The sequence below is a fragment of the Podarcis gaigeae genome (assembly GCF_964106915.1).
Source record: "Podarcis gaigeae genome assembly, chromosome: 6".
In the NCBI taxonomy this organism is placed as follows: Eukaryota; Metazoa; Chordata; class Lepidosauria; order Squamata; family Lacertidae; genus Podarcis; species Podarcis gaigeae.
The window spans coordinates 5,152,536-5,178,821 of record NC_139682.1 but is presented as its reverse complement, the minus strand read 5'-3'; the positions used below and the strand labels follow the sequence as shown (position 1 = coordinate 5,178,821).

Genomic DNA, 26,286 nt, shown 5'->3' with positions numbered 1-26,286 from the left:
TGATGTTGGGAAAGATGGAAGGCACAAGGAGAAGGGGACGACAGAGGACAAGATGGTTGGATAGTGTTCTCGAAGCTACCAGCATGAGTTTGACCAAACTGTGGGAGGCAGTGGAAGACAGGAGTGCCTGGCGTGCTCTGGTCCATGGAGTCACGAAGAGTCGGACACGACTAAGTGACTAAACAACAACAACAAACAGGGCTGCCTTCAGATGTCTTCTAAAAGTCTGGTAGTTGCTTTTTCCTTTGAAATCTGGTGGGAGGGCATTCTACAGGGTGGGTGGCACTACCGAGAAGGCCCTCTGTCTGGTTCCCTGTAACTTCGCTTCTCACAGTGAGGGAACCACCAGAAGGCCCTCGGAACTGGACCTCAGTGTCCGGGCTGAACGATGGGAGTGGAGACGCTCCAGGTATACTGGGCTGAGGCTGTTTAGGGCTTTAAAGGTCAGCACCAACACTTTGAATTGTGCCCAGAAACGTACTGGGAGCCAATGTAGGTCTTTCAGGATCGGTGTTATGTGGTCTTGGTGGCCGCTCCAAGTCACCAGTCTAGCTGCTGCATTCTGCATTAGTTGCAGGTCACCTTCAAAGGCAGCCCCACGTAGAGCGCATTGCAGTAGTCCAAGCAGGAGATAACCAGAGCATGCACCACTCTGGTGAGACAGTCTGAGGGCAGGTAAGATCTCAGCCTGCGTACCTGATGGAGCTGGTAGACAGCTGCCCTGGACACAGAATTGACCTGTGCCTCCATGGACAGCTGCGAGTCCAAAATGACTCCCAGGCTGCACACCTGGTCCTTCAGGGGCACAGTTATTCCATTCAGGATCAGGGAGTCCTCCACACCTGCCTGCCTCCTGTCCCCCCAATACAGTACTTCTGTCTTGCCAGGATTCAACCTCAATCTGTTAGCCACCATCCACCCTCCAACTGACTCCAGACCCCATATGGTAAATAAAACCATATGTCCAAAAGACACTGCAGTCTCCTCTTGACATTCATTATTCCAAGGACACCAAACCTGGTCAAGCGCCCAGAATCCCTGGGTGTCTCACACCTCGGAGATTGTGTAACATTATTATTGTTTGTGCATCCTTCACCCTAAGGCCTCAGGGTGGGCTACAATTCCATTGCACAAGTAAAAGGCCAATAGAACTTCCTTTCCCTCTCCTCTCTTCTGGTGCGTCTGTCCCTCGCTCAAATCTGCTCTGGAAGGTTGGAGGAACTGTTCCCCAGGGCAGATTTTTGGGGGAGGGAGGAGGAGAGGAAGCAAAAACCATTCTGCTGGCACGATGACTTAAATGGATATAGGAATAGACTCCCTTCAAAGCTGGTGGACTGTCCTTCATTAGAGATTTTTAAACAGCATTCAGACAGGGATTCTTCAGCTGAGATTTTTTGCATTGCAGCGAGTTGGACTAGACAAGTCCCTTTAAACTCTACCACTCTATGATTCTAACCCTATAAGCCTGTGATCGCTCTAGGAAAAGGGTGATGGTTTTACTCTAGCCTCCCCAGAAGGAGACCTTTTTGGAAAGTGGATTCAAAGTTTTTAAAAATATGAAACCTTCAGGGAACCTTCTCATACCAGCTGGTTCAACATGGAACCCCTGTGCTTGGCAGAGAATTCTGGGGCACTCAGTTTTCTTGCCCTGGTCTCTTGCGCCTCACAGTGGCCTGAGTCTCTTGGACAGTGAACTTCAGAACACATCTAGCCCTCCTCTGAGGCTGGGGGTGAAGCGGAGGAATTCAGATTGGTTTACATGTCAATGCGAACCTCCCTAATCTTGCACTTCCTGAAACGGCAAGCACAACGAAAGGCATCTATCCTGTGAAAGTCACACTTTTCTTCAAATTTTGCGATGCATTCCTCCAACCAAAAAAAACCACCCCTGCATAAAGATATTTGGGGGAAAGGGTGTATAGAAATGTCTATCACCAGTGAAGACTGCTTTGCGAAAGTGTGTATGTCAGCAAAATGCCATGAGAAAATGGGCAGATTAGGATACAGTGGATGTCATTATCATGCACTATATTATTATGTGCTCTTATATTAGGATAAAGTGCGAATTAGGATAAATTAGAATAAATGAGCACTAAAGAGTTGATGAATTTTAGTGAGGGATTCACTGATGAGGAAATGTGTTTTCCTGCAGGCATCTGGTCGGCCACTGATCCAGCAGATGCTTTTCTTTCTTTCTTTCTTTCTTTCTTTCTTTCTTTCTTTCTTTCTTTCTTTCTTTCTTTCTTTCTTTCTTTCTTTCTCTCTCTCTCTCTCTCTCTCTCTCTCTCTCTCTCTCTCTCTTATGCTCTTAAACTGAATTTAATATCTGAAATTGACAGATCTGCCCAAAGGGTGATCTAGACGATCAATCAATGGTCTGGAAACCAAGCCTTATGAGGAACCGTTGAGGGATGTTTAGCCTGGAAAAGAAGAGCCTGAGGGAAGATACGATAGCCATCATCAAATATCTCAAGGGCTGTCACAGGGAATCATAGAATCATAGAATCATAGAGTTGGAAGAGAGCCAGTGTGGTGTAGTGGTTAAAAGCGGTAGTCTCGTAATCTGGTGAACCGGGTTCGCATCTCCGCTCCTCCACATGCAGCTGCTGGGTGACCTTGGGCCAGTCACACTTCTCTGAAGTCTCTCAGCCCCACTCACCTCACAGAGTGTTTGTTGTGGGGGAGGAAGGGAAAGGAGAATGTGAGCCGCTTTGAGACTCCTTCGGGTAGTGATAAAGCGGGATATCAAATCCAAACTCTTCTTCTCTACCACAAGGGCCATCGAGTCCAACCCCCTGCCAAGCAGGAAACACCATCAGAGCACTCCTGACATAATAGAAGAGGAAGCAAGCTTGTTTTCTCCTGCTCTGGCCCCAAACCAATGGATTTAAGAAAGGAGATTAAACCCCAGGAAGAACTTTCTGACATTAAGAACTGTCCTTCACTGGAGGTTTTTAAGCAGAGGCTGGATAGCTATCTGCCCTGAATACTTTAGTTGAGATTCCTGCTTTGCAGGGCATTGGACTAGATGGTTGGACTACAGTTTTATGAATCTATAATTACCTGTCTTGTCTCCCTGCACCAAACTCCAGATGAAGCTGCCATCTATGCATGTGCTCTAACCCGCTCATGTGCAATGGCTATCTCAAATGGACACACCTCAGCTTCACCACGGCTTTGGCTTTTAATCAGATGGAAGTTCATTGGAAGGAAAGTGCGTCAAACAGAGACATTTCTCAGGAAACTACAGGGTACAGGTGGATTAATGGCTAATTTCATGAGCACTTGGCTTCAAACACCAGCACTGCCTCTGCTCAACATCTGAAGAAATTTAGAAGAACTTACCTGATTTGCTCCCCCAGAAGCCTTCTCAGATTCGTGCAGCCTAAAGAAAAATGGACAAAGAAAGTCAAACAAATCACCAGAGAGTAAAAGGCAAGCCTAACACAGTTGTTTCTTCAATAAAATAAATGGCGCCACTTCCTGCTTCTTAAGTCCTCTACTGAGTCCTCTTGGACCTGCAAGGGGAATGTGCACTGCTGAAAATTCTCCTGCAATTTCCTTCCCAATGGGAATTCTTTCCCCACCTCTCAGTTTGCTCAGCAGAGGAGAGGAATCTTGATGTGAGTTTGCAAAAAAGCCAGAGGAAGGTTTTGCTAAATGGAGTTGGTAGACACAACCAGCCAGCCACCCAAATTCTAACCGTTACACTAGCTTGTTAGTTTCCTGTTCAAAGCAGAAGCCCAGACTTACCTCACAGATGTGGGCTCTTTATCTAGAGAAAAGAAGAAGAAGAAAAATCCCACGTAAGATGGAAAATATATTTTTACCTGGGTTCCAAGCAATGCCTGTTCCACTATAGATGCAGACCCTGCCAATTGTGTGTTTGTGTGTATTCATGGGCTTTTCCCAATCATTTCACAACAGCGACAACAAAACAACCTCCCCCTGCCTGAGTTAAGACTCCCTGTTCTGCTGTGTCTCATAACTGAGAAGGTAATTTTGTGCTTTTTTAATGCAGTTCTTCTCAATTTCGTAGCTCATGAGCAGATAATCAAGTTTGCCCCATTTTATATTTTGGACCTGGCTTTGTTGTTGTTGTTGTTATATTTTTATTGATTTTTACATATCATTCCCAAAGATCACGTAACATATTTTCTTATCTTACGCAATGTTTTGGAGTTCCATCAACCACATCTGAAGATTTTTCAATCTTGATCCCTTAATCTACATTTCATTCATTTCCTTATTACTTTTAATAATCCTTAACTAATAATTCTCTTCACAATCTTCCTTGCAAAATTTCACATAGTCCCCCTTACAAAACTTCTTGCAGTCCTACTAGCGTAATCTGTTTATTACAATTGCTTTTCAAATAGTTCAAATATCTACTCCAGTCCTCTGAGAACCTCTGTGGGCCTGGCTTTGTTCCTGCAGCTCTCAGAGGAGGTGGGAGGGAACAACCAAGTCGATTCAGGAAGCTTGAAGTCTCTCCATGCTGGTCGTGGAGGTGGAAACCAGTCTCTGAGCACCACAACATAGTGATGGAGAGGGAAGGAGGCTGAGGAGGTGGTGGGCTGGGTTGGATCACTACTCCTGGGTGTGTGTGTGTGCAAATATTGCTGGTGCTTTAGAACCTATCTGCACTATTGGAGACCGTGATATTGGGCATAACTCTTTCACACACAGTTTGCTAAATTAAAATCTCTCCCACCTTCCACCATAAAAGGAATTATTGCCCAGCAGGAGAAAACTGAGACAGGCACAAGTAGTTATACCTTTCCCTTGCTGAGAAGGGCTCAGAAGACCATCTGCTGAAGCTGTGTTGGAAGATCCAGGAGAGATAAAAGGAGATGCTCCATCACATCAGACATGGCACTTAGTCAAACTATGAAACTGACTCTGCCAAGACGATCACCACCAACCTGGGTGGCTTCAAAAGAGGACCTTGCTAATTCATGGAGGGTAAGGCTTGGTGGCTATCAACTTTGCCTAGTGTTAGAGACAGTATGACTCTGAAGACCACTGGGTGGGAATCACAAGTGGGGAGATAACACCCAGGGGTCCTGCTTGTAGGTCTATGGTTGGCCGCTGTGAGAACCAGATGGCGGACTAGGTTGTCCTTTTGGCCGAACTAGCTGCCTGAACATAAGAATGGCCTGCTGGATCAGGCCGATGGATCCTAGTCCAGGATCCTGTTCTCATGGTGGGAAACTGTGACCCGGCCACAAGAGCCCTCTCCCCTCCTGGCTCATAGCCCAGAGCCCTCTCCTCTACAGGTTCTTGCTTCTTCTTACGTCGACCATTCCTTTGTCCCAACAGTCCCCAAATATTTTCTGACTCTCAGTCCCTTTCAACCACCAGCTTCCTCAGTACATCTGTATCAAACAAAGCCAGGTGATCATAACATGATCTTCAGCAGATGCCAGGGTGCCAGTTAACCCAACCATGAGGCAGCCTGCTCCCACAGCATCAGGAATAGCACCTTCACAAGTCTCTCCCTCCTCTTTACCACCAGTTAAAGACTCAATAATTAGAACTGCCAGATTCTCACTTTCTCCCAAAACTTTCCTTGTTGACACTTTCAAAAGAAAAGCCCGTATTTATTTGTACGGGCGACATACGACCCAGCAAATTCTTATCAGATTATGCATCGAGTCAGAGAGACCCCAAAGTCTAGTTTGGCCACTCAGTGGAATGAACTTGAGCTGACTGCTGATGGGATCACAAGATGCCAAGGATGGCAAGTGCCATGACGTTCTGGAAGCACTTAAATTGTGCGAACTTAAATTGTATGGATTTAATCTGTTCCAACCACCAGGGGCTCCTCCCCACACCTGCTGCTATGGGTCCCACAGCCATGGCATTGGGGGTAGGGACCCCATGCAGAGCCACCAGTTCATCCAGTTTGTGTGCCTCTATGTACCCCCTGTGGGTGATCTGAACTGGACCCAATTGACCCAATGGCATTGCAGGGTATTTATTAGTGTATTTTTCATCTCTGTTGGAAGCCGCCCAGAGTGGCTGGGGAAACCCAGCCAGATGGGCGGGGTACAAATAATAAATTATTATTATTATTATTATAGGGGGGTTGGACTCCAATTCTATGACACACATGCAACAAATATCCTTTTTACCCTTGTTATGCCTTGCATGGATGAAGTAGATGATGGTCACCACCAATACCACCAGGAGGGCACAAACCACAGCGCTGATGATGTAGATTTTCTTCTCATCTGCAAAGAGATTGCATTGATTTAGCTGGCAACTGGCGTCCTGCTTCCCCATCTCCGTAGCTCAGTGGTTTAAAGCATCTGCTTTGCATGCAGAAGGTACTGGGTTCAATCCCCGCTAGCATCTCCAGGCAGGGCTGCAAGAGACTCATGCTGGAAACCCAGGAGAGCCACTGCTGCCAGCCAGTGTGGACAATACTAGGCTAGATGGACCAATCCCTTTATCGGGGGAATTACAAACTGTATAATAACAACAACTTTAGGGGTTTTTTTGTTGGCACCTGTCTGTCTTGAGAGACAATAGAGTTTGCCTCTGGGACTGAAGTCAGACCGTGTCATAGCAGCACCAAAGTGACCTCTCTGGGGCGCAAGCCTGGGCAGCGTGTATGGAGTGTCAGGATCTCCGTTCGACCGAGCTGATAAAGCTCATCCTCCTCCGGAATCGCCTCCGACGATAATTAACGACCTGAGCCTCTGATAAGGCTCCAGGCACATCCCCCATTCAGCAGAGTTTCCAGCACAGGGAAGAGACGAGAGGTTTGGGCTACATGGCTAAAGGGTTTTGTTTTCTTACTACGCAGACAGCAAAGAAAAATACATCCTCTCTCTGTGAAAGCAGAGAGCAACTGAACAAAGGAACAGGAAAACCAGTACGTCACATCCGTCTCCCGTGAGACTTCCAACACTATGGAAGGTCTCTGGAATGTAAACAGAGTCCTGTGACTCCAAGCAGCTGCACAGTGGCAAAACAGAAACTAACATAGAGGTCCTGGGCTGCCCAGGTGACAAGACCCCCCCTCAGCCTCATTGGCGGGGTCCAAGACACTCAGCACCAGCTTGGCCGCTGGAAGGAGGTGTACAAGGCGCCAACCAACCCATCTTAGGGACTCCACTCCAGATTTGCGTAGGCCTGATCTTTTATTCCCCTTCCTTCCTTCCTTCCTTCCTTCCTTCCTTCCTTCCTTCCCTCCCTCCCTCCCTCCCTCCCTCCCTCCCTCCCTCCCCTTCCTCTTTTGGGATCCCACAGCTAATTCTCCCCTGGTCTCCTCGCTGGCCAACTAGCAATGGTGATCATCTAATGCTTATTGGGTGGATTTCCCCCCTAAATTGATTTTTGAATTCTGAATTTATTGTTATTCACGTTTTATACTGTATTTTAAGCTGTTTTTTGTTGCATCAATTAAGTGTTTTAAATTTGTTGTTAGCTGCCCTGAGCCTGCTTTTCTGAACCGGGAAGGGTGGGGTATAAATAAAAATTTATTATATTATTTATTAATATAAAGCACTTAGCAACAACGCCCAGAGAAAACAAGCAAATATTGAAAACAAGCGCACGTAACTGAATTATGAGTCTGGAAAGCCTTGCTGATACAAAAGGAAAAGTTTTTAGCAGGCATTTGGTGGGGTTTAGCAAGGGTTCCTCCCTGGGGGACAGGAGAGGATGTCTGCATAGCAGTATATGAAGCAGCCTTAGATGGAATCGTTTCACTGGTCCCTCCAGGCCTGGACATTCTACATCAAGAGTCCTCCTAACCTTTTGGGCTTAGGGCCACCAAAAACACACACATTTCTCCCACAAAAAATTGCTGGCGATGCTCAGGCTTCCCCTCCAAAACAGGCAGAACACCAAACAAACAAACAAACAAACAAACAAACAGGCAGCACCAAAACCCCACACTAACCCCAATCTCACTTTTTAAACCCTTGCTCTATCCCAGGTGTGGGGAACCTTTGGCTCCCTAGATGTTTCTGAACTACAACTCCCACCATCCCTGGCCATTTTGGTGATGCTTGCTGGGGCAGATGGAAGCTGTAGTTCAGTAACAGGTGGCGGGCCAAAGGTTCCTCACATCTGGTCCACATTCACTGGCAGTGACTGTCCAATTGAAACTTGGATCTATTGCATGCAGAGTCTATATGCTCTTCCTGTGAGCTATAGCTGCGGCCCATTAGGGTGTGAAGAGACCTGAAGGCAAGAAGGTCTACACACAGAGAGACAGACAAAAATGAGAAATTTAAGTCAACATGGATCGAGGGGCAGAGGACAGGTGAACACCTACCTGGCTCCATACTGATGCTTTCACTTCCTTCAGTCGGCACCCTGATGTTCAGCACTGACGTCTCAGTCGCTACAGGCTGAGAGTTTTGCGTAACCAGGCAAGTAAATGCAGACTGGTTCCTTTCTTCCGTGGCATTCAGCTTCAGGGAGCTCCTGAGGGTGAATGTCCCATCCCCATTCTGGGCCATGGGCTCAGCCGTTCCTGTTTCACTCAAGCTACTGTTCAGAGTCAAGGCCAAGGTTGTGTCTTCTGGGTAAAACCCTTCTGCGCTGCAGCTGAAGGTCACCGATTCGTTCAGCGGGACGGGGTTGGCTGGGTTGGCTTCCAGCTTCACTCTGGGTGCAACTGTGTGGACAAAGGCAAAGAAATCAGAATGAGGACCTCAATACCCTGGTGGGGAAGTGGTTGCCAGACTCCAGTGTGGGCTAGAATTGCATTCCTGGTAGAGCTGGATATCATCTCATAACATCAGAACTTGGGGACATCCAGTGAAGCAGAATATTGGAAGATTCAGGAGACATAAAAGAAGGTCCTTCTCCACACAGCTCGTAAACTATGGAATTCATATCTGCAAGGGGAACTGATGGTCACCAACTTGGATGGCTTTGAAAGGGAATTAGACAAATTCAGGCAGCATAAGGCCACCAATGGTGACAAGTCACAATGGCTTTGTTCTCCCATCCCTCTTGGAGGAAGTAGGCCTCTGAATAACCAGCCGCTGGGAATCTCAAGTGGGGAGAGGGCTGTTGTCCTCATGCCCAGCTTGTGGGCTTCCCATTGGGATACTGGGTTGGCCCCCTAAGGAAAGAGAATTCTGGATGAGGTGGGTCTTTGGTCTGATCCAGCAGCCAGGCTCCTCTTATGGCCGGTGTGGTTTTGATTTGCAATATAAGGGGGAAGGGACAGCTATTCCTCAAAAGCAACCTCTTAACCCCATCAGCTCAAAATTTTGTCCTTTGATCCCATTGGGTTGTATCCAACGTTAGAGTAGACCCACTGAAATTAATGGACATGGGAAAACTTCGGTCCCTTTTATCCATGGGTCTACTCCAAGTACAGGGCTCCTCTCAGATTTCATTATCAATTGTTCTTGGTTGGACGCTGGTGGGCGTGTGGACTGTGGAGACTGGACAAGCATCAAACACACATCTGATCTCCTTCAGAACTGGTGTGTAGCTGTGTCTTGGCTTCCATCTTAGTAGCAGGAAATGCTTCCCCCCCCTTTAAATTAATGTACCTAAGGACCAAAGTTAATGCTACTTATGTACCAGTGGAAATTATTTTCATGGAGCTATTGAGAGCAAAGAAGCAGTATGGTGGAGGCAGAAGGGTCACCTGCCCCTTCCCATTTGTCCCCCTGCAATGGAGCTTCTCCAGCAAAGGGAACAGCAGCTGCCTGTGTCTAATGTATAGCTTGGCTCAAAGTTGCCACCTCTCCTTTAGAGAAAAGGCTCATCTCTGCATGCTGAAGTCATGGAGAAATCCCTTTGGCAAGAAAGTCCACCGGGGGTCTCCAAGTCTCCTGGCCAATCAACTCCAAGCCCTTGGTAAGCCAGGCGAACACATTCATACGTACTAAAATCCTCCAAGTTACACCTGGATATACTATTCTCAACTCTACCAAGGAAAGCAAATCAAGCCGCAGATGAGAAGCTTCATGCTGCCCCCTTTTCAAATCTTGCTCAAAGTCTTCGTAGACTCTTAAACACCCTTGTTGGATCAGCCTTTGGAAGCATGGTAATGCATAGTGGAGATTAATTTATTCGTTCAACTGATCTCCTGCCCTTTCTCCCCAAAGACCCCAGAACGTTAAATCCCTCTTCCAATTTCTTCTCCCTGGCACCCCAGATCTGCAGCCCCTTCCCCATCCTTGCACTTCATAGCAATGAAGCAGGGGAAAGCATTGCTGATCTGCCTTCTGAACACTGCGCACTGCGGCCGGTTCTGGAGAGGGAGAAAGCATGGCGCACGGGAGAGATGCTATGTGGCAGCAGGAGTGCAGGATTGGCTCCACCTGCATGAGCACCTGCCTTGTTCTTTTTTATATATATATTGAAATAATTTTTACTTGATTTTACAAGTCTAAAAATTACAACCATACGTATTCACATTTGTAGATTCCTCCAAATCTCTGGACTTCCCACCTTTCCCTCCGTGGGTCCTATTGTTAACCTTTTCAACTGCATATTATTCAAGAATCCACGTTTTACTGTATTTTATGCTCCGTAAGATGCACCTGACTATAAGGCACACCTAGTTTTTAGAGGAGGAAAAGGGGGAAGCCCTGTTTTTTTTGGGATCAGCTCACAGTTGTGCAGCTTCTTTTGCAAAGGGGAAAAGCCTTGTTTTTTTGAGGATCAGCTCAAAGTTGTTGAGCTTACTTTGCAAAGGGGTAAACCCTGTTTTTATGGGGTTCAACTCACAGTTCTGCAGCTTCTTTAGGAAAGGAAATGGAGTCTGCTGACTGGGAACAGTTGTGGACCACCGGTATGAAATTTACGGCATATAATGCCTTAAGAGAGAATATTATGAAAATGATTTATAGGTGGTACATGACCCCGGTCAAGCTTGCAAAAATCTATCATTTGCCTGATAATAAATGTTGGAAATGTAAAGAAACTGAGGGAACATTCTTTCACCTTTGGTGGATGTGCCCAAAGATTAAGGCTTTCTGGGAAATGATCTATAATGAACTGAAAAAGGTATTTAAATATACCTTCCTTAAGAAACCAGAGGCCTTTCTCCTGGGCATTGTCGGCCAATTGGTGCCAAAGAAAGACAGAACATTTTTTATGTACGCAACAACAACAGCAAGAATACTCATTGCAAAACACTGGAAGTCGCAAGATTTGCCCACCCTGGAAGAATGGCAGATGCAAGTGGTAGACTATATGGAGTTGGCAGAAATGACTGGCAGAATCCGAGACTTGGGAGAAGAGTCGGTGGAAGAGGACTGGAAGAAGTTTAAAGATTATTTGCAGAAGCATTGTAAAATGTTTGAATGTTAAAATGATGTTGGATTTAAAGATAATATGGCACTAGTGACATAGTTAAAAGGAATATGCAAAAATGATTAAAAAGAAAAGGGGGAAAAGACCAGAGTAATATTATGTCAAATGTATATAAAATGGCACAAGGGGCTAAGCTATTAAGAATAGTTGAAAATTGATTTGAAAAGAGAAGAAAAATTGGAGACATAATAGGCTGAAACATATAATTATAAATGAGATCTGAAAGAGGGTAAGGATTTGCTGAACTCGATTGTGTAAAAGGGAACACAAAAAAGGGAGATGTGAGGAAGTCAAGAAAGAGGGTTATAGAACTATGAAGTTAAAAATTGGGTTGTTTTTTTTTTCTTATGCGTCTATGGTCAGTTTTCTTTTTTTCTCTTTTGATGTATTTTTTTGTTGTATGTCTGTTTTATTTTCTATTATCTATGTATCTTTTCTGTAAAATCTTAATAAATATCTTTTTTTTTAAAAAAAAGGAAAGGAAAGGGAGTCGTTTCTACAGTTTCCAGACAGATAACCTAATCAGCCAGTCACATGTCGCTGGGGAAACAAACAGCCTCCGTCTGCAGAACATTCAACAATGGAGGCCTGGGCAAGGGGGCGGAGCCAGAAAGGGAGCCAGCGATCAACCACACATTCGCTCCATAAGACACACAGACACCTCCCTTTACTTTTTAGGAGGAAAAAAGTGTGTCTTATGGAGCGAAAAATATGTTATATTACTCCATTATCTCCATAGTACTTGCTACATTACAAGTGTTATTGCAATTCTGCTAATGTTTTCATCTGCTTACAAGATAAATTATAATTTTTTCCCATTCTTTGTTGAAGTTTTGGTCTTCTTGGTTCCTGAGCTTTCCGGCCAGTTTTGCCATTTCAGCATAACCCAGCAGTTTAGTTTGACATTCTTCTCTAGTAGGGACCTTGTTTTCATTCCATCTCTGGGTTAGCAACATCCGTGTGGCTGTCGTCGCGATGCCTTGTTCTTTTATAATGGCCATGGCACCCACCATTCCGGCAACAGTGCCAGAACAGAGTTCCAGTGATTTCTGGCTGGGGGAAAAGCTCTGCTTGTTCCCTACCCCCTCCCTCTCAGGAACCAGCAGTGAAGCTCTCTGCTCAGAAAGCAGGTGAGAAACACCATGATACCTCAGCCACCCCATCAAATGCAATGATCTGCCAGACCCCCACCAGTCTCTGTACCTCGTAGGATCTCTCCAAGTTTGAAAAACTCCCGCAGGGGACTCCGCAAGGTCTCGTGTTCAATCTGGCAGATGAGCTGGGACTTCACATCGTCTCGTGTGAGTGGCACCTGCGCGGTGCTCAGCACTTGGTAGGAGATGCTGTCTCCTTCTGGCAGAATGGTGGGCTCTGGGGACACGATCCTGGTGTTGTCTTTCAACCAGGTGACTTTGATGGCTCGGGGAGAGAATCCATCCGATGAGCAGTTGAAAGTTGCCGAGGTCCCAGATAACACTCTGCTCGCGGGACCCTTGATGGATGGCTGGGATGGCGTGGCTGCGGGAGGAAGAACCGACACATCACCTGGTGACCTTTGCAGGATAGGACCCATCACCAATTCCAAGGAAAATCATTTTCCGGGCCAGTGGGCACATTTGGAATTTTAAGCGAGTGCCATGGGTGCCAGTGGCCAGATGGCTGCCTTGGGGTTTGTGTGTGGCAGAACACAATGCCTGCCACATCTATAGAGAATAGTGCAAAATGGTGTGGACATTCCTCTTCCACCAATGGTGAAAAAGGCCCCTTCACCAGCCACCACTGTGCTTGATCCCAGTGAGAAGCTCTTTGCACCTCTACCTCTTCCCTCAACTGCTCAGATGATTAATTGACCGACTAGGAAATCAGACCAGGCTGGGACAGAGTCAGGTCCACCTATTCCCTTGGTCCATACCCCTGGCATCCAGTGCACTGTGGCTCTTTGTAAAGGGGTGTATTGAATGAAGGAGTGGCCGAGGCAGTGCAAACAGGAGCCAAGCGGGAAGAGCCAAAGGTCTTATTGCAGCCTTTTGAGAGAATACTTATTGCGACCTTTCATGGCGCCATAGGAGGCATTGGTTGATTCACTGATGCCTCCAGGTGCTGCCTCAATGCAGTGGCAGACGAACCCTCTCCGGCACTCAGGATGGGACACCAAGGGGCGGGGCAAACTGCCGAGTGACGCACGGGCAGTGACTGTACAGGCTGCTGCTCACGCACGGTGTCTGTACGGGCTGCCGCTCATGCGTGCTCACTCCGTATGGGCTGCGGGCATGTACGGTCGCCATGCGAGAGGCAGCCCGTATGGATGGCACGCGAGAGCGGCAGCCCGTACAGATGCCACGTGAGCGGCGCCCATATGGACTGCGTGTGCCCCTGGCTGCTCTACAGCTGGGGGGAGGCAAGGGCCATCTTGTCACCCCCCGAGTGGCACCCGGGGTGGATCACCCCCTCTGCCCCCCACTTCGTACTCCCCTGCCTCGATGTCTCCTGTGCCACAAACTCTCCACTCCAGATGAAATAAGTAGATAGAATAAATTCCATTTCTGCAGCCCAGTCCAAGGGCTTAAGAATGAGTCCTGGATAGCTAGGAAATTCCCAGGTGATTAACTGAGTTGTCCCATTCCCTGGCAGATCAAATATTCCCATCCCCCTCACAAGAGGCTCTCCACGTAGCTGAGTTGCCAAAGGGGTTAAGTACACATTACAGATAAATGCTTATAATGACATCTAGGTTTTCAAAGCATGAAAAGCAGCTTTGGGACCCTGTACGAGGAGGGAGAAAAGAGATTTTGAGCAGGATATTGCCCAGCACTGAAAGAATTATGCATCCTTTCTCCTTCCACTGCTCCACTACTCAAACATGCGACCCACAAGGCTATTTTTCAGTTTTTAAAAAAAGGGTCCGAGCCTCATTAGATGCCTTTGCATTTTTATATAACGTGGAGCTTCTGGGGTGAGGGGGGCAGATTACCCTCCTAGGAAACAAAAAGAAATTGAGGGATACTTACCAATCACAGAAACCTCAGTGCCCACTCCCGATTTAAATTCTGTTTCTTGGGCTGCTGCCCTGTACTTGACACAGTAATAGGTCCCAGCATCCTCAGGTCGAATGTTGCTGATGCGGATGCTGAAGTCTGTCTGTGATCCAGGAACAACCCTGGTCACACGTGGGGGAGGTGGTCCTCTTTCACTATAAATGGGCTGCTTTCTGTCCGACCCCTTGTGCCATTTCACGCCTCCCGGTGGACCAGTTCCTTTTACTGTACACGTCAGAGTGAGGGTCTCTCCTGCTGACACAGACAGGGGTCCTGGGGGCTGCAGAACTTCCACATCTTGGCCTTTGGCACCTGCAGCAAAAAATAAATTGTTATGGGCCTTTCCGGTGGTGGCTCCCCATCTGTGGAATGCTTTCCCCAGAGAGGCTTGCCTGGTGCCATCATTGCATGTCATAGATTCACAGAATCATAGAGTTGGAAGGGACCCAGAGGATCATTCAGTCCAATCTCCTGCATTGCAGGAATATGCAGCTGTCCCTTACGGGGATCGAACCTGCAACCTTGGCATTCTCATCACCATACTCTGTGTTTAGGTGCCAGATGAAAACATCCCTCTTTACTGGTCTTTGGCCATTAAACAATCCATGGCCCTTTAAAAGTGGAGGACTGTCATTATGATTTTTTTCAGTTATTGGTTGTTGTTGTTGTTGTTATGCTATGCAAATTAAATTGTTAACATTGTACACCATCCTGCAATATACAAAATACTACTACAAGATCCCACGAACTCCCTAGACGCAATCAAAAAACAATGGGAGGATGCCATAGGCTATGAGATTAATCCCACTCAATGGAACAAAATGTGGTCTAAACTCCCCTTTAAATCCATATCAACGAAAAGAAAAGAACTCACTCTGAAACTCACCTACACGTGGTACCTAACACCAAGAAAACTAGTGCTAATACGCCCAGGAACCTCACCAAAATGCTGGAGAGGGTGCACTCCATAGGCACATACCTCCACATGTGGTGGGAGTGCACCAAAATCCAGCCATTCTGGACAACAACCATATGAGAAATAAGTAAAATAACCAAGCAAGCATTAGAAACCACCCCAGAATTGGCCTTACTAAACATCTTCCAAGACAATAATGCCCACTTACACCACAAAGAAATCATAACCCACCTACTTTCAGCAGCCAGAAGCATCATAGCCAGACACCGGAGAGACCTGTCAGGAGTAAGCATGGACCAATGGTACCAAATAGTATGGGAAACAGCCTTACTAAAAAAATTAAACAATAAACTAAAACTGACATGGGGACAAATAGAAGACACCTTCACCCCAGTATGGCTCCCCTTTATCACATAGCCCAACAAGACAACGGCAAGAATCCGCATACAAATCAATATGGCTAACCTGATCCAAAACACACACACACACACACACACACACACACACAGACACCCCTCACACATGAAAACAAAGACCACCACAGCCAACTACAAATGAACAACCGCACCCTAGGCCAACCCCAACCTCTCTCACCACCAAAGGAACACAAGCGAACAGCAAAGAACCTGCACAAGCAACGCTACATATAGTAAATAAAATAGAAACATCGCCACCCGACCCCACCCCCACCCATCTCCCCCTCCCTCTTTCCCCCTTTTCTTCCTAATGTCTCAACAAATGAAACTGATTTGTAAAAATGTTACATGGGGGAAAAAATACGAGAGAGAGACATTGCACACACTTTTGTAAATCCAGAAAATATTTAAGAACGAAAGAAAGAAAGAAAGAAAGAAAGAAAGAAAGAAAGAAAGAAAGAAATTGTACACCATCCTGGGATTTTCAGATAAGAGTGGTATATAAATTGAATAAATACTAAATAATAATAATAATAATAATAATAATAATAATAATAATGCAGTACTGCTTCCCTTTTTCACTCAGGGCAGCTTTCCATAAAAGCGCATCTCAAGGGCCAGTTGCCCATTTATTGTGTGTTCCATTCCATAGCATGTAGGAAGATTGAGACCTGGGCCTGCCTGCCCATGAGGTGAGGGGAAGCAGTGGCCTCAGGGAAACAGCCCCCAGTCAGCTAGGAGGGGCTGCTCCACTGCACAAGCTGACTGGGGAGCAGGGGGACATTTCCAGTTTTGCCTGGAGGGGCAAAACATTCTGAGCCGGCCCTGATAGAGACCATGCAGGTTCTCCACCCATCAGTGGAGACAGGAGGTGATTGTGGAGCACAAGACTGACAAGTAAAAGAACAGGTCAATACCACCGATGTGGTTGGATGGATGGGTGTGTTCTAGCCCCATTGTTGGAGGGGAGATGCCTCTGAATACCAGTTATTGGGGGAAAGTGCTGTTGCCCTCTGGTCCGGCTTGCAGGCTTCCCATATCAGCGTGCGGTTGGCTGGAGCAAGAATCGGGTGTTGAAATAGATGCGCCCCCCTACGGTCTAATCTAAGGTAAAGGGACCCCTGACCATTAGGTCCAATTGTGGCCGACTCTTTGGTTGCGGCGCTCATCTTGCTTTATTGGCCGAGGGAGCCGGTGTACAGCTTCCAGGTCATGTGGCCGGCATGACTAAGCCGCTTCTGGCAAACCAGAGCAGTGCACGGAAACGCCATTTACATTCCCGCCGGAGTGGCACCTATTTATCTACTTGCACTTTGATGTGCTTTCGAACTTCTAGGTGGGCAGGAGCAGGGACCAAGCAACGGGAGCGCACCCCGTTGCGGGGATTCCAACCGCCGACCTTCTGATCGGCAAGCCCTAGGCTCTGTGGTTTAACCCACAGCGCCACCCGTGTCCCTTACAGTCTAACCTAGCAGAACTCAATTCTTGTGTTCTTATGTTATGTTCTAACACGGATATTGGTGAATGAAGTTTGCAGAGCGAGCACACAGCTTCGAAGCTGGCTGTATACTGAATTCTTGCTGTTGAGCACTCTTTAGCCCTAACACAATCTCACTGAGACTTTAAGTATGAAATAGAAGAAATACATTGTGGTTATTAATTAAATCTGGGAATCACACTTTTTTTTTTTTGCCATGGCAACTCAAAAGTGACTCCCAACACATGCTTAGAGGGTAAAGAAATCCTATTTGTAGCTAAGTTGGAGATGCAAAGAGCCGCTTTTGCTCTTTCATCTCTGCAGGAGAGAGACAGATTCCCAAGGTGGGACCTAGAAGAAGGGAGGAACAGGTAAGGAAGTCAGCAACCCTTAGAGGTATCAATCTGACATCAGAAGGAAGGTCAGCCCAAGTTAGAACAGAAATACAGCCTAGGAAGTTTGGAGTGTTCTTTCTACTTTCTCCCCATGCAAACCACACCTGATACAAACTGAGTCACATGCCAAGACTTCCAACAGATACAGGAACATGAACAACAGGAGTTGCATTTTACTGAGTCAGACTTTTGTGGCCATCCACTTCACAATAGCTGATTTCTGATTAGTAGTGCCTCATGCAGGTATTTTTCCCCATCTCCTGCTGTACAACTTGATCCTAATTCAAAGTGTAGGGGCTCTTTGCTGGCACCACACATGGTCTCCTACTGAGCAAATGTACCTCTCTTTCCCCACAAAGATGGGCTTGGGTGGAAATTGAGCCCAGGACCTCTCACAGCCAAAGTGAGACTCCTATCCACGGCACCAACAAGGTGCAATCAGAGCACCAGCAGGTGCGTTTGGAAGGAAGTGAAGCTTCTGGGCCATCTTCAAGGCTGGCCCCACATCAACTGCATGTTAAGTATAATTATTTAATTGACGCTGAAATGAAAAATAGCTAAATGTTTATTGCTGGAAAAGGTCCATCTCTGGGGAAATTGCACTGCAGTATTCTAAGGGACTCTGAGTTGAGGGACTGAGTTGAGGATTAACTGTTGTTGCTCTCTGCTAGTTAACACTTGAGTGTTTAACCTTAGGTCAGGCCACAAAGGCATTTGGTTGCAAATCTCCATTTTGAAAGGAGTTGCCTTTGAGTCTTTGTTCTCAGACTCTGTGGGAGTGAGGATGAAGCTCTCCAGGCAAACAGCCTCAGGCAGGATGCAGGTTGTGGGCAGAGACAGACCTCCGCTTATAGCTCTGTTTCAAGTATTTCATATTTTCTAAGATGCTGAGCCTGTGCTGGACAGCACAAGATGCCTTATGGAATTATCTGGATGTATGTTTTTGTTTTGAAGAAAGTTATGCAAGTAAACTTTTAATTAAACTTATGGGCCTTGCCAATGCTTTATTTCCAAAAAGGAGTCTGTTTTCATGTGTCCAATCACTTTAAACTGTGCAAAATTAAGATCTGCTATATTGCAATACAGTGGTACCTTCGTTTACGAACTTAATCCATTCTGGAAGTCCGTTCTTAAACCAAAACGTTCTTAAATCAAGGCATGCTTTCCCATAGCAGCGGGGGATTCAATTTACAAATGGAACACACTCAACAGGAAGCGAAACATGTTCTCATTCCAAGGCAAAGTTCACAAACCGAAACACCTACTTCCGGGTTTGCAGCGTTCTTAATCCAAGTTGTTCATAAACTAAGCTGTTCTTAAACCAAGGTACCACTGTACTGTAATATGTTGTGAGTAAAGCACACAAACGGCTGAGGCCGGGTCTAGTTAAACCGCCCTTCATCTGAAAATCGCAGGGCGGTTTACAATACAACACAAAATATATGCCAAATAACAAATGAAAACAATACCCCTCCTACAGCTTAAAAGGTCATAGATATTACTATTGCTCATGGTGCAAATGCTAATCTAAATCTGGCGAACGCAGAAGGAAAGCCATTTCCAGAGTTTGGGTTCCCGTTGCTGATACTTTCCTAAGTGTCAGCAAGGCAGCTCCCTCAGGCTCCTTGCAGAAGTGGCATTTAAATGGATCGTAAAATTGATTCACAGTACCCTCTTTAAAAAATCTGTCAGATTTCCCCCCCTCCCAACCTTGAAATGTAAAAGTCTTTCTCAGACGGCTGAACTCACTCAAGCAGTAGGATAAAAGAACCTACAGAAATTGGCCAGGCATTTGAATGGAAGTTTTACTTTTCCTTAAGTGACATAATACGAATTCAAGTTTCACCTGTCAAAAACGCAGCACAAACTCAAGTAACAGCCTAATTTTGTTGCAGCCTGGGTACTTCTTGAAGGCCGCTGATGCCTGTTACATATTTCCCTTCATTCCCCCACGCTTATCACCAGTATTTTTTTGCTCACTTTACACCAAATATGATAGAAACACACACAAATTACTCCTCGCAACGATACATTTTTGGATGTTGTCTTTTTAAAATGCTCATCTGTGGCCCCCCCCAGGCAGACTTCACGAACCAGGTGCTCTCCAGATGTTGGCCAAAAACATATGGAGGGCACCAGGTTGGCAATGTTTTAACACATACTCAGATACAGGAGAACACAAATGATTTATGCACTGCTGATACAAGTTATTCTGGGCATATTGTTTGGTACAAAAAAAAATTGCACACCTTAATTGCAGGTAAGTGTACAATTTTACTGTCTAACACCTCAAGCTTCCTGTTTCCTCACTGCATAATGGATGTTCATTTTTCTCTATTAAGTGGCTTTTTTTGAAACTCATTTTTAAAATAAAAAACAAAAAGGAGTCATGCCAGTTTAGCTAATGTGCCAGATATCATCACCTTTCTGGGAGGGAAGGCAGGGGCTGGAAGAAAAAGAAGAGACAGTTGCCTAGAAAATTGATGCAGATGCCTAGAAATGTGATATTTTGCTGGCTTGGTCCTGAATGCACATCTATACCCTTCTAGGCTGTCGCCTAAATAAAGTTGAAGCTGAAACTTCAGAATTTGGGAACCCGCCCCACAAAAAGAAATCTGGTTCCCTTCTGCTTACACATATCTACAATCCAATTTGATGACATTTTTTGTTGTGGGGGGGGGGAGAAATGTTAGGCTAGCGGGATGCGAGCTCTCCAGTTTTGTATACACTGAAAGCATAATTGCTTTTACATCCCTTTATATTAAGCTAATTGCTTGTGAGCTAGACAAAAAAAATCTATAAAAATAGTTCACAGCTGTCTCCCTAATATTACCACAAGCTCAGAAACTGGCCAAATCCATAAAGATAAGAAACAGAACTAAGGGATTTTTTTTTCTTTTTTTGCAAGCAGTTTTCACAGCCAAGAAAAACATGGAATTTCTTGGGCCAACTCTGCTAATAAGCAGGGTGTAAATGGAAACAAGAGAAGCTGCAGAGAGACTGCTACTACACTTTCCACTTCCAAATCAATTCTACATAGAGGGTTAAAAAAAAAATCTTTATAAGAGGCATAACCGTAGCTAATAACACAGCTGAAAAACCCTGTAGCTATTTCAGCAAACAGGTAGGAGAAGAGACAGCAGGTCACTACCTACAGCCGTAAAGCGAATATTCAGGAAAGGCCTGGATAGCAGAGGGTTTTACCCATTGGGTGAAACACTGGGAGGCCAACAGTAGGTGGCGCTGGACCCAGTGACAGGCAGAGCTGACTAATTCTGGTTCCCATCCCACCCTCCTGCCTGATGAGTTCTACAAGGGAAGCGATAGCTCAGTTGGCGGTCGGACTAGGCGACCCATCGTGGCCCCTTCCAATTCTACGAACGCTGAGATCGAGGGCTCATAGGCGCACAGGCTAAAATTAGAGTTGTATCATTTATTTGGTCTTAACATTTTTACTTCATATTTATATTTTCTATTTACATTTATCCATTGCAAGCATATTACTCAAATCCTGCAAGTGAGTTCATTTCAATGCATTGTTTCTGAATGTATGTCGCAAAAGGTTCCTAATCTTTTTAAAAGTCATTATTATCTTCATCTTTGAGTCCCTCAGGTAACTTTGCCATTTTAGTGTATTCCATCAACTTTTCTTGCCATTGTTCTTTCATTGGTATTTCAACACTTTCCCATCTTTGTGCTAATAGAATTCTGGCCGCTGTTGTCGCATACATAAATAATTTTTTCTTGTCGTTTGGGATATCTTGCCCTAGGTTTGGTTTATTCTTGTTCTTACTTTTATTATGTATTTTTGTGTTTTTTTTACTTGATAATTTTAGGTTGTGAACAGCCCTGAGATCTACAGATGTGGGGCAGGGAACAAATTTAACAAATAAAGAAAACTTAGAAACAACTCAGTGGATTTCAGGACACACAACCTAGCTGAAGTCAAATATTTTAAGCTTGGATCTGGAAGTGGGAGGTTTAGCACTGCTTAAATCTTCCTCACTGAAATCAATAGGGCTTTAAAAGGAGTAACATTTGATCTGTTCTCTCCGCATGCACCGCCAGCACCAATCCTGCTGAAATCCTGGGATCAACTGAGGCTGCAAAGGGATAGTTTATGCAAATATTGCTAGTGCAGGAAGAGGAATGCAGGTTATCTACAAAATGCCAGAGGAAATTGACTCATCTGGGGAAATGATGGGATATTCGTTAATTAGGAGTGAGTGGCGCGTCCATCGATCGCCTCCAGGAGATTTCACATGCCTACGTCTCGTCATTAAGGGACAGTTCCAAAATGGCTAAATGGACCAGAATGCCACAGAGCAGTTGAGTTGCTCACATCTTCGGGGGAGCTAGAGAGAGTTAAATGTGTTTTTCAAAAGGGTGATTGTATATACACATCATGAAATGTATCCTTTGTTCCATTAAATCAATGTGATACACTCGTGAGCATCCTGGAAGTCTTCCCCGGTACCTGTGAAGATTACACTTACACACACACACACACACACACACACACACACACTGGGCCAGCCATGAGGGGGTGAAGGCGATGACCATAGAGCTGAAGGAGGAAGTTGGAAGAGCGTCACTTCTTCCCAGTTCCTCTTTCAGTTCAAAGCACTTTTCAAGGCTCAGGTGAATTCTACTGGACTTAAATCCAGATCCCTGGGGAAATTGAAGTGGTTTAAGTGTGAAGTTGTTGGACCATAAAGAAGGCTGATCACTGAAGAATTGATGCTTTTGAATTATGGTGCTGGTGGAGACTCTTGAGAGTCCCATGGACTGCAAGAAGATCAAACCTCTCCATTCTGAAGGAAATCAGCCCTGAGTGCTTACCGGAAGGACAGATCCTGAAGCTGAGGCTCCAAGACTTTGGCCACCTCATGAGAAGAGAAGACTCCCTGGAAAAGACCCTGATGTTGGGAAAGAATGGAGAAGGGGACGGCAGAGGATGAGATGGTTGGACAGTGTTATTGAAGCTATGAACATGAGTTTGACCAAACTGTGGGAGGCAGTGGAAAACAGGAGTGCCTGGCGTGCTCTGGTCCAGGGGGTCACGAAGAGGCGGACATGACTAAACAACAACATTTCTTTATACCCTGCCCCTTTCCCTGATGGAATCAAGGCAGCTTACAGGTACAAATAAGAACGGCTAAAAACATTGGGGGAGGGATAACTATTAAAAACAATTAAATACACCTTCTCTCTTTCTGTCTCTCCTGGAGGAGATAATCTGGGGAGAAGAGAAGTGGCCAGAGATGGGTGGGTGCCCACATGGGTGGGTGCCTCCATTAAAGAACCCCCAGTGAGCCCACTGGCCTAAAAAAGTTGGCCCCCACTGCATTAAAGCATATTTTCTAAGAATATAATAAGTTCTCTAGAGCTTGCTTCCCTCTTGTTATGAACCACTGAACTCTCTCGCTCTGGGTTGGGATTGGCAAATCTGTCCGTTTTGGTTGCCATCTGTTTCTCGTCGCTCCAGGTACAATCTGCAATGAAGTACAACCATTATGAAAATTCACCCGCATTTTAGTGTGGCCTAATGAACATAATTTCGTATGCGGTTTTGTCCAGCGGTGATTGCATGGGATTTCTCCTAATAGAGTGAATTTGTGCGAAATTTTCACTAACAAATGCATTTTAATGCTCATTTCTCCCTACGTGTATGCATTTTCATACACACTGGCCAGAAAGCTGCAATGCAAAATTCAGAGAAGAGCGAATTCCAAAGCATAGTTATGTTTTAGTTCATGTCTCGGTTTGAGAAGCGCAGACTGGGCAATTTCTCACTGAAATGCAAACAAAAACAAATCTCAGCCAACCCGTGTTTGTTTGTGTATGTGCGTGTGTGTATCTTTCACAGTGCAAACTTGAGGAACAAATTCCCTAAGCACCAGAGGAACAAAAAAATCCTCTTAGTGGTTCTACGTTTTTGAAGGTTATCTTGCAATTTACATTCCAGTGCCTTGGGACAGAAGTAGCTGTGACGTCGAGCTCAGTTTGCCATCAAAAACAGAAAGCCCTGATGCATCCAGTTTCACCTCTTCTCCTGGGAATGCCTAGTTACCCAAATACTTGATGATACATCCCCCTCAATGTGCATTAGAGAGCCAGTGTGGTGTAGTGGTTAAAAGTGGTAGTCTCGTAATCTGGTGAACCGGGTTCGCATCTCCGCTCCTCCACATGCAGCTGCTGGGTGACCTTGGGCCAGTCACACTTCTCTGAAGTCTCTCAGCACCACTCACCTCACAGAGTGTTTGTTGTGGGGGAGGAAGGGAAAGGAGAATGTTAGCCGCTTTGAGACTCCTTAAAGGGAGTGAAAGGCGGGATATCAAATCCAAACTCTTCTTCTTCTTCTTCATTCTCCTCCTGCCTTCTTCTCTGGCCCAGCAGCAGCCAATAACACAGAGCAGGAAAAGGGAACACAGACTGCGAGGGCTGGGGAGGAGCCTGCAGCCCTCTAGATGTGTGGGATGTAATCCACCAAGAGCAGTCAAGTACAACATTCCTTGTTTTCCTAGAGTGGACATGCAAGGGAATGTTTGGCCCAGCCAGTTGAAACTTCCTGTTCCTCCTCTTGCATGTGAGCATCCTTCTCTTGCATGTGACTAGTGGGTGGGCGTGACCTTTCCAGACCAGGTAAAAGGCCAAGGTGTGTTGCCACTCTCCTTCTTTTCCATCTTCCTTTCATCCTGCGAACTTCCTGGAATGAACTGCTGGCTGCCAGCCAAGCAGTCCCCCAGGCCATCTCCCTTATGGGGTAAACCTGTTTTTATACATTTCTAACTTTAAGCCTTAAGCCTGCCTTCAGGGATCACACTGTGCTCTGCCTGATCGTGAGAAAGCTTTCCTTTTCTTGCTTATGAATAAGACTGTGGTGTCTTTATTCTTTTAGGAGGGATTCAAGGGGTCTTACCAGGAAAATATTAGGACACATTTCAATCCGGACAAGCCAGATGGAATTGCGTATTGTCTTAAACTCACACAAGTTTGCAACTAGTTTTCTGCTGTGTAAAGGGGAAGGCACTCTGCTAAGTAAAGGAACTTGCTAGTGCAAGTTAGGAAGGATATTAATAAACAATACAGTGGTACCTTGGGTTAAGAACTTAATTTGCTCCGGAGGTCCGTTCTTAACCTGAAACTCTTCTTAACCTGAGGTACCACTTTAGCTAATGGGGCCTCCTGCTGCCATTGTGCCGCCACCGCATGATTTCTGTTCTCATCCTGAAGCAAAGTTCTTAACCCAAGGTACTATTTCTGGGTTAGCAGAGTCTGTAACCTGAAGCGTCTGTAATGCGAGGTACCTCTATATATCCTCTCCTGCCACCCTGAACATTCCCACAAGATGTTGCTGGACTCCAGTTCCATCAGCCTTTGCAGCCAGCATAGCCAATAGTCACGGGTGATGGGAGTTGGAGTCCAACAACAGCTGGAGGGCACCAGGTTCTCCACTTCTGTCATGTGATGGCATCATGTTTTCCATGAGAGGGTGGCAATATGAGAACGAGCCTTTTCTGTGGTGGCTTTCCATTTGTGGAATGCTCTCCCCAGGGAGGCTTGCCTGGCGCCTTCCTTACATCTCTCAGACCTTCCAAGTGTCCCTGTTTTCCATGGACGTCTCTGAATTAGAGAAGCCATCTTGGTTTCTGATTTGATCCCAGAATGTCCCACTTTTCCTTGGGATGTCCCTATTTTCATCGGAGAAATGTTGGAGGGTATGGAGTTGTTATCCGACCACCAAGCCATCTGAAGGCAGCCCTGTATAGGGAAGATTTTTTAAAAAATGTTTTATTATGTTGTTATATATGTTGGAAGCTGCCCAGAGTGGCTGGAGCAACCCAGTAAGTTATGTGGGGTATAAATAGTAAAATCATCATTATAGAATGGAATGTCCCTATTTTCATCGGAGAAATGTTGGAGGGTATGATCTCCTCTGCCAGGTGAAAACCTTTCTCTTTAACCAGGCCTTTGGGATGCCCAGATGGCAAGACCTCTGCTCTTGGCCTCACTGATGTGATCTAAAGGAAAGCAGAGCAATACATTTGGCATCCAGCCGTCTTAGGGACTCGGGATTTATGTAGGGTTTATTCCGTGGCCTTTTCTTCTCCCAAAGATGTCCCGCAAGGCAGTGGAGGTTTAGGATCAGAGCTTTCCTTCTCCTAGATGGGCTACTTGGTCAAAGTAATGGTCAAAGGCCTGGAAACGATGCCTTATGAGGAACGGCTAAGGGAGCTGGGCTTGTTTAGCCTGGAGAAGAGGAGGTTAAGGGGTGATATGATAGCCATGTTCAAATATATAAAAGGATGTCACATAGAGGAGGGAGAAAGGTTGTTTTCTGCTGCTCCAGAGAAGCGGACACGGAGCAATGGTTCCAAACTACAAGAAAGAAGATTCCACCTAAACATTAGGAAGAACTTCCTGACAGTAAGAGCTGTTTGACAGTGGAATTTGCTGCCAAGGAGTATGGTGGAGTCTCCTTCTTTGGAGGTCTTTAAGCAGAGGCTTGACAACCATATGTCAGGAGTGCTCTGATGGTGTTTCCTGCTTGGCAGGGGGTTGGACTCGATGACCCTTGTGGTCTCTTCCAACTCTATGATTCTCTGATTCTCTGATTCTACTTTCCTAGGTGGCCGAGCCCCACCTGTCACTTATTATTATTTATTGTGCATTAAATTAATACACCAGCCTTCATTCAAAAATACCAAACGAGAACACAAAAATGCAATAAATACAAAAA

General features: G+C 45.7%; 2 protein-coding genes across 9 annotated transcripts in view; one reads left to right on the top strand and one right to left on the bottom strand.

The window, feature by feature from the left end:
- LOC310847139 (immunoglobulin kappa light chain-like) overlaps nt 1-26,286 on the top strand; it is a 450,671-nt gene that overhangs the window by 60,153 nt on the left and 364,232 nt on the right. The gene's annotated exons all lie outside the window — the stretch shown is intronic.
- Nucleotides 1-26,286, bottom strand: part of LOC310847024 (tyrosine-protein phosphatase non-receptor type substrate 1-like) — a 111,191-nt gene that overhangs the window by 6,676 nt on the left and 78,229 nt on the right. For 7 of the 8 annotated variants that reach the window (XM_083744405.1, XM_083744410.1, XM_083744407.1 and 4 more), the window contains exons 3-9: nt 14,313-14,651; nt 12,508-12,822; nt 8,294-8,638; nt 6,138-6,236; nt 4,779-4,820; nt 3,754-3,775; nt 3,346-3,385 (exon numbers count right to left, since the gene is read on the bottom strand). In XM_083744405.1, the coding sequence (XP_083600531.1) occupies nt 3,346-3,385; nt 3,754-3,775; nt 4,779-4,820; nt 6,138-6,236; nt 8,294-8,638; nt 12,508-12,822; nt 14,313-14,651 (1,202 nt within the window). The remainder of the gene's footprint in view (nt 1-3,345; nt 3,386-3,753; nt 3,776-4,778; nt 4,821-6,137; nt 6,237-8,293; nt 8,639-12,507; nt 12,823-14,312; nt 14,652-26,286) is intronic. The other variant, XM_083744406.1, reaches the window with a different exon arrangement.